This window comes from Melospiza georgiana, chromosome 2 (assembly GCF_028018845.1).
Source record: "Melospiza georgiana isolate bMelGeo1 chromosome 2, bMelGeo1.pri, whole genome shotgun sequence".
Lineage (NCBI taxonomy): Eukaryota > Metazoa > Chordata > Aves > Passeriformes > Passerellidae > Melospiza > Melospiza georgiana.
In genome coordinates this window covers 117,638,873-117,646,868 of record NC_080431.1, presented here as the reverse complement: position 1 = coordinate 117,646,868, position 7,996 = coordinate 117,638,873, and the positions used below count along the sequence as shown (strand labels likewise).

The window sequence follows — 7,996 nt, the reverse complement described above, 5'->3', positions numbered from 1 at the left end:
CAGAGCAGCTCTGGCTCTACCCAACTTCCCAGAAACGGAGAGGGCAAGATCCCAGGAGTCTGTCCAGACTTGTCTGTGCAGAAAGAGCCAGGGATGGTTTGCACAGCAAGAATGAGGAAAGGGTTTGTGGGTGGGAAGAGCATCACAGCACAGGCAGGTTCTAAATGCCTAGCTGTGCTTTCCCAGTGTTTGAAAAGATTTTGGAGCAACAATGTGCCAGCCAGGGTGGCATTCTAAAGTATTTTGTACTGCCCTGCTGAAGAAAAGCCATTCATAAAAAAATAATAATAAAATCAGGACAAGTTTCTGGGGAACCTTTCTCTCTCTTCTTTTTTTTTTTTTTTTTTTTTTTTTCCAGCTGAGCACAAAAAGGAGAGTTTTGTGATGTGGGGAGTTGATTAATTTCTTCCTGAAAGAACACTTTTATGTACTTGAAGGATGTGCATGGCCAAGCCCCTGCTCATCCCCAGAGCCCAGGGCAAGGCTGGAGGGCAGGATTTTGGGAGGGTGGATGCTCCCTTGCAGTGTGTGAACTGCTCACATCCTTGCAGGATGTGCTTTTCCTCCCCTTGGAGGCCTTGGCAATCACTGGGAGCTTCTCCATTAATTTAATAATCTTTGAGTCATCTTTTGCCTCCGTTCTGCCTTCTTGGTTGTTTTTCTATTTCTTTGCATCAGTGTAGCTCCAAAGGCTCCTCTGTGTAAATCCATAATTACTGCAAATCCTTGCACCCTGTCCTGGGGAATGACAGCATTCCTGGACAAATCTCCCTCAGAAACAACACCCATGAGACTTCTCCAGCTTTAGCCCATCTTCCATGGCCAACAGGTAGAGACAGATGGATTTGGTGTTTTGCTTCTTTACCACTGTTTTGTGAATGGTGTGAGTGATGTAAAAAACCCCTCAGCCCTCCCTGTGCTCCCCAGGATGTTTCCCTGCTTTCACCTGCTCCTGGTACCCAAACTGGGAAGAGTGACCATTCCCAGGGCTGCTCTGTGCTGATGGTGGCTCCAAGGTGGCAGCCGCAGGCAAACTTTGGGAGCTGATTTTGACTTGAGGGTGTATTTATGGTTCTCTTGCCTCAGTCTTTTTGTGGTGAAAGCCAGAAATGTGTAAGTTTACCTTTTCAAGCTTTTCTGTCACCGCTCCCCGGTGGGTCCTAGCACTGAAGGGCTCCTTTTGGAGCCCCGTGTCCAGCTGTGTGGCTGTGCCAGAGGCAAAGCACCCTTCTCCAGCCTCCCCTTGCCTCCCTCCACTGCTGTGAATTCCAGAGCTGAGCCATGGAGGAGGATTTTGCTGGCTGACAGCTGTACAGCATAACCTGGTGCTCAGCCCAGGGGGAGGAGGGCGTTCATGCTACGCGGAGCACTGAGAATTCAGGAGGCACTTTTGTAACCTACTGAACCACATCAGACCCAGGAAGGATCTGAAGATTATGCAGCCCTCCTCAATGTTTTCTTTCCTCACCCCCTGGCTTTTCATTTTCTCCTTGCCAAGCCTTGCTAATGGTTTTTTGTGTGCTGCTTGAAAAAACAGCTCAAGTTCTGCCCCCGTCTCGGAGTGGCAGCGAAGCATGCGTGAGGATTTGCTCCAGTGGCAAAGCCACATCTGATTGAGGGGAAAAAAAATTAAAAAAAAAAAAAAAAAGGAAAACAGCTGAGGCCCTTCGAACAAGTCATGCTCCTGTAGGCTTTTAATCACTTGTGTCTGCCAAGAGAGATCTTGCACAAGCAAAGCTGGCTCCATGCAAGAGGAACATTTTTGCGTGTGTGCAGGCTGGCTCCCTGATAATGTGCTCCCTGGAAGCAGTGGCAGTGTGCTGCTTGCACCCCTGGCTGCTGGAATTACCTTAAGGTCAAGGTATTCATGCTTGGTGGCTTGGTATGTAGCTCTGTGTTTTATTGGCTTTGTCTGCGCTGCACTTGGAGGCTCCTCTGGCTGCTCCAAAAGGGCTGGTGAGGAGAGGAGGTAATTCAAATTTAGAATGCTAGACGAGCCTGAGACAATTTCGTTTTCTTCCCTCTTGGAGTGTGTTACCTCAACTTTGCTTCAGCTCAGTTTTATTTGCAGCTCCACTTTGATTTACAGCAATTAAAAGTAATTTATCGGTGTAAAATCAGTGAGGGAACAGACAGAAGTTGTTCCTTTAATTTAAAAATGTATATTACTCTATTATTTAAGCTTGCTTGCTCATATTAACTCACTGTGGTAGATGTGCTTTGTGATTTAGAGTGAGCACAAACCAAACCAACCAAAGTATTTTGGCTGGGGTTGATTTTCAGGGCAGAGAGTGTGAGGTGCCTCTGTAAGATGGGAAATAGCAATACAGGTGCTATAATGTGGTTTTTTTACACACACAGACACCCATAAATAATTTATTTTGGGATATTATAGTGGTCACTTCAGTCAGGAAGCAGTGGGGAAGTGGGGGCAGGAGAGAATCTTCATCTGAAGCCTTTTTTTCCTTTTTTCTCCTGGTGGTTTCATCAGAGTTTCTTCCCCCAAGTGATTGCTGCTGGCTGCTGCCACTGATAAGGGAGGCAGCGTGACAGATCCTCTCTTCCCATGTCCCTGTGGCAGAGAAGGGAAGTACTTCTGCAGGGAAAGGAAACCAAGAGGAATTTCCCTGGGGAGGAAAAGAGCACTAGAGGAATTCAGGATCACGCAGGAAAGAGTGATGTGAGAGAAGAAAAAAAAAAAAAAAAAAAGAAAATAGGAAGCAAATCAACACAAAAAAAATACCCTGCCACCAAAAAAAGCACCTGGATTTGGCTGGGATCCATCTCAGGAAGTGGCTGTAAAGCTGAGTAACTTTGTCACAAATCAGGGGAGGACACAAAACGTGATGAGAGAGCTCTGAAAAAGCTTCATTCACCTATGGCAGGCTCCAAAATTTCCCCCTGTACCACACGTGGGATCAATATTACACATGGGACAGGGAGATGGACAGTGAGGAGCAGCCTTGGCTGGGAGCTGGAGCAGCCTGGAGTGTGCCAGACCAAAACTTCACTTTTTAGCTTAAAACCTGAAATGGCAAATTTTACAGCTCTGTTGGTGCAGCCCAGGGAAGAGACTGTGCCTTGAAAATTCCTTCCTCCCTCCCATCTTTTGGGGGGAACTCTTCTGCTGTGGCATTTTGGTGTCGTGTCTGTGGTTCTGTCCTTCAGCAGGTCTGGGAATGTGGGAGGCTGCTGCAGTTTCAGGATTATTTTCATCTGGGGCTCTTGGACAGGGAACAGCCTATCCCAGGGCAGAGCAGAGACAGGACAAGGAATCTTTTCCATCCCTGGGAGGGTGGGCAGGCCCTGGCGCAGGTTTTCCAGGGAAGCTGTGCCCTGGATCCCTGGCAGTGCCCAAGGCCAGGTTGGACATTGAGGCTTGGAGCAGCCTGGCACAGTGGGAGGTGTCCCTGCCATGGCAGGGGTGGCACTGGATGGTTTTAAGCTCCATTCCAACCCAAACCATTCCATGATTGTTTAACTGTTGTTATTCCCACTGCATCTCACACATAAACCAACCCCTGGTGCAGGATCTGGGTCTCCTGGGCACGGCAGAGCCATGGGGAGTGTGGAGAGCTGAGTGCCCTTGGGCCATCCCTGCCCTTGGACACAACTCTGGCCCTGCTCCTCCAGCCCAAACCCACCAGCTGGAGCTCCAGGGTGGGATGGTGGAGCCTTGGCTGTCCCCATCCCTGTGACCTGCAGGGCAGGAGGAGCTGTCAGCCCTGGGAATTGCTCCCAGGAGCAGCTCTCCAGGCGGGCTGAGCTGGGGATGGGATGGGGATGTGCCTCCAACACTGGAGCAGAAACCCCAAATACCTCTGGCGCAGCAGGGAAAATCATTCTGACAGGGTGCAGGTGAAGTGTAAGGGGAGGTGTGCTTGAGAGGGAGAGGTTTACTGATTTCAGAACAGACTTTTGGGACTGTTTGAAATCAATGTCCTATCCAGGGACAGGCTTGGTGTGGGGGAATGGACTTGTGGGCAGGTTTTAAATCCATGTTCAGTCCAGGGACAGGCTTGGTGTGGGGGAATGGACTTGTGGGCATGTTTTAAATCCATGTCCTATCCAAAGATAGGCTTGGTGTGGGGGAATAGAGCCTCTTCCCCAAGGAACATGCACTTGCTGAAGGATTTCCCTTTAGAGGTTGCACATTTTTGCCTCCCCCTGGCAGCAGTGCTGGCTTTGGGCTGGCCTGAGGAGCAGTTGCATGTACAGTCCTTCCCAGCCCCCACATTTCCTCCCGTTGTTCTTTTTCAGATCACTTGAAGGTTTTTTCCTGTTTATTATCCGGACATGCTGCGCTCTGTGTGTTGATTTGACTGTCACATAAGGAATCTCCTACTGGGATCGTGGATGCACTCCTTTCTTACATAAATATGTATCTGTGGCAATGGTTCAGGGCTGTGGAGGAGAAATGTTGGTGATTAAACCAAAACTGGAATGAGCTGCAGTTGTTAATGAGGGCTAAGTTTAATTACCCTTTCCCAGAAAACCTGCAACTGTGTGATGAGTACAGTCACAAACAAAAATTCTCCTTAATTGACATAACAGGAAAAGTACTTCAGTGAGCAATTATGCTGATGTCCTGGGCTGGCACATGTGTGTCCCACAAATATATCTTGTACTTCCTGAAAAATTCTTTTAAGTAGCTATAAGGAAGACATTGTTTTTTTTTCTTTTAGTTTTTTTTTTTTTTCCAGCAGTTGGCGAAAACTAATCACTGACTTGGAGGCTCTTTTTGAGGAAAACAATGGGACAAAACAATGCCTTTTTGTGAGACCTGCCAAAGCACAAAGGATGCATGGGATGTTTTTTTTCTTTGTTGCTTTTGTCAGCAGGAAGTTTTGTTGTTGGGAACGACTATAACATGCACTGTCCTTGCTCTACGTAATCTCTGTCTGGTCCTGTGAGCAGGATCCTGCTCCTGCCTCCTCCAGCTGGCACGGGCAGGGCTCTGCCTTGCCCCGGGGGCTCTGCCCAACCCCTGTGCCTGCACTCTCCTTCTCCATCCAGCCTGGTGCCCAGTAAACAAACCCAGGGGTCTGGTGCTCCAGTTGCTGGGGTCGTGCAGGTCAGGGCCCACGTTTAGAATGCTGACTTTGTGAATTACTTTCTTTTTTTTTTTTTTTTTTTTTTTTTTCTTCCCTCAGACAGCTTAAAATTTAGGAGTGCTATCCAGGGCAGGCAGCTTCAGAGTGTTGCACCCAGGTGTAAATATTGCAGACCTCGCCTTTGATGTGCTCAGGTCTGCTTTGTTTCCCTCTAGGTTGGTTGTAGGTCCGTCACAAAGAGCCAGATCCGACTGAGTAAATCACTTGTGGAAGTTAATTGTTCCCAGTGAAAGCTGGTCTGGCTCATTCTGCCTCTGTCGCAGGAAGGGACAGAGGTGGTGAGCTGGATCTGCGTTCTGAGCCCAGCGACTCTAATTCTGATCAGATGTCTCTCTTCAGGGCATTAAAGAAAACCTGCTCACTAATCAAAAAGAGCCTCTTCTCTAGAGAAACGTAAGGAAAAAAAAAAAATTTAATGCCTTTTACATAAATAAAGTACTGATATAAAATTTCAGCTCTGACAAATTTCCTTTGCAGGCTATCATAAAAGAAACCTACTTCTCCGTACTTGGCAGGCACCAGAATCAAAGAATGATTTTTTTTTTTCCCTGGAAAAAAAAAAAGACTATCAAATTATTTGTGATGTCAGATACTGTACAGTGGTAACTTTATATTCCAGCTGTTTTCATTCCCTGCTGCCGTGTTTAGATGATGCTTGTGCTTCTCTCCATCAACATTTTCAAATACTCCTCGGGGTCAGCTCTGGCTTCATTAAGCAGCAGCTTCCTTTGTTTTCTTCTCTCCCCAGGACTGAAGCAGTGAGGATGGAGCCCACGAAGATCAACATGTCCCGCGTGGCCCTGGTCAACGGCGGCATCGACGGCGCCATGCTCAAGGCGCACAAACCGCGCGTCATGTCCAAGAGCGGCCACAGCAACGTCAGGATCGACAAGGTCGACGGCATCTACCTGCTCTACCTGCAGGACCTGTGGACCACGGTCATCGACATGAAGTGGAGGTACAAACTCACCCTGTTCGCTGCTACTTTCGTCATGACCTGGTTCCTCTTCGGGGTGATCTACTACGCCATCGCCTTCCTTCACGGCGACCTGGAGATGAACAAGTTCTCCCCGAAGCGGGAGCCGTGCGTGAAGAACGTGGATTCCCTCACTGGGGCGTTCCTCTTCTCCCTGGAGTCCCAGACAACCATTGGCTATGGATTTCGTTTCATCACCGAGGAGTGTCCCCATGCCATCTTCTTGCTTGTGGCCCAGCTGGTCATCACCACCCTGATTGAGATCTTCATCACTGGTACCTTCCTGGCCAAGATCGCCAGGCCGAAGAAAAGGGCAGAGACCATTAAATTCAGCCACTGTGCTGTCATCACCAAGCACAACGGGGAGCTTTGCCTGGTGATCAGAGTGGCAAACATGAGGAAGAGCCTCCTGATACAGTGTCAGCTCTCTGGGAAGCTTCTCCAGACCTACGAAACCAAAGAAGGGGAGAGGATTCTGCTGAACCAAGCCAGCGTCAAATTCAACGTTGACTCCTCTTCAGAAAGTCCATTTCTCATTCTGCCTTTAACCTTCTACCACATTTTGGATGAAAGCAGCCCTCTGAGAGACCTCACACCTCAAAACCTCAAGGAGAAGGACTTTGAGCTCGTGGTGCTCCTGAATGCCACGGTGGAGTCCACCAGTGCTGTCTGCCAGAGCAGGACTTCCTACGTCCCCGAGGAGATCCACTGGGGCTACGAGTTCGTGCCTGTGGTTTCCCTCTCCCCAAATGGAAAGTACGTGGCGGATTTCAGTCAGTTTGAGAAGATCAGGAGAAGCACAGATTCTACTTTTTACAGTGTGGACTCTGAAAAGCAAAAGCTGGAGGAGAAATACAGGCAGGAGGACCAAAGAGAGAGGGAACTGAGAACAATGTTGTTACAGCAGAGTAATGTTTGATTGGATGGACAAAGTATTCTGAATGATCCTTTTTCTGCGAACTGAAAAAAGAACTTTCTGTGCTGTATGTCTACTGTGAAACCAGAAGTGAAGCCCTTTTCAGGATTATCTCCTTTTCAGTCCTATTTCAGCAAATAGCTTTGGTGTACAGTAAATCGACCCCTTTGGCTGAGTTGTTAATCAAGTATTTTGTAATTAGGCAGGATTTCTTTGTTCCTGATCGTGACTTAGCAAAACTGGGTTTGTGTTAAACCTCTGCCTGATGCCACCACTGAAAGCAGACACGCCACTTTCCGTTTGGAAAGTGAAACTGGACTCACTGTGCTGATTCCCTCAAATATTTATTTGACGTGGTTTTACTGTGAACATGCAGGGGCAGCACACAGCACTGCTAGAGGAAAACGTGCTCCTTTGAAATGTGTACCTTTAAAATGTAAATTCTCCTACCAGGGATCACCTGCGTGGGGATTCCTGGCACTGAAAGTAAGTTGATTGAAGAGACAGATGGTTGGATGTGGGAAGAGCTGCAGGGAGGGGTTAAACTCCTTAAGTCTGGAAGGACTGTGACAGAGCAGTGCTGGGTGGTGGGGAGGAACACTCGCTCTCTGTCTCTGCTGCTCAGAGCTCGTTCTGTGATTATTTTGGGATCACTCACTTTTCTTAACCTTGCTAATGCCTGATTTATATCTGATAGCAAAAAGGGGAGATGAGGGCAGGACACACACAGGATCACAACAGTAATCACCTAGGGTTGTAGCTGGCTTTGAGACACCAGATTTTTATCCAATGTAAATAGTTTGTAACAGCAGCATCTAACAATACAATTCTACAGATTGCTTGCTTTGCTCCAGACCGTATTTAATTTTGGTTAAAAGAAAGCTGTGTAATGTCTGTAGACAATATTTACTTTTTCTGGCAGCCATAAAGGACAAGCATTCCTTTCATCCAAATCAATTTTGGTTCTACTAAAACCATTCCATTAATAAA

At 47.6% G+C, this 7,996-nt stretch overlaps 1 protein-coding gene across 3 annotated transcripts; it reads left to right on the top strand.

Moving 5' to 3' along the window:
* Window positions 1-1,745: 1,745 nt before the first annotated feature.
* On the top strand, window positions 1,746-7,009 carry KCNJ15 (potassium inwardly rectifying channel subfamily J member 15). 3 transcript variants are annotated; one of them, XM_058018423.1, is made up of 2 exons: window positions 1,746-1,861; window positions 5,863-7,009. In XM_058018423.1, exons 1-2 carry the CDS (start codon window positions 1,746-1,748, stop codon window positions 7,007-7,009), a joined length of 1,263 nt encoding a protein of 420 aa, XP_057874406.1. The 3 variants fall into 3 exon arrangements, with proteins under 3 accessions (XP_057874406.1, XP_057874405.1, XP_057874407.1); XM_058018422.1 differs by having other exon boundaries at window positions 1,746-1,882; XM_058018424.1 differs by lacking the exon at window positions 1,746-1,861 and adding an exon at window positions 5,440-5,507.
* The last annotated feature ends 987 nt before the right edge of the window (window positions 7,010-7,996 follow it).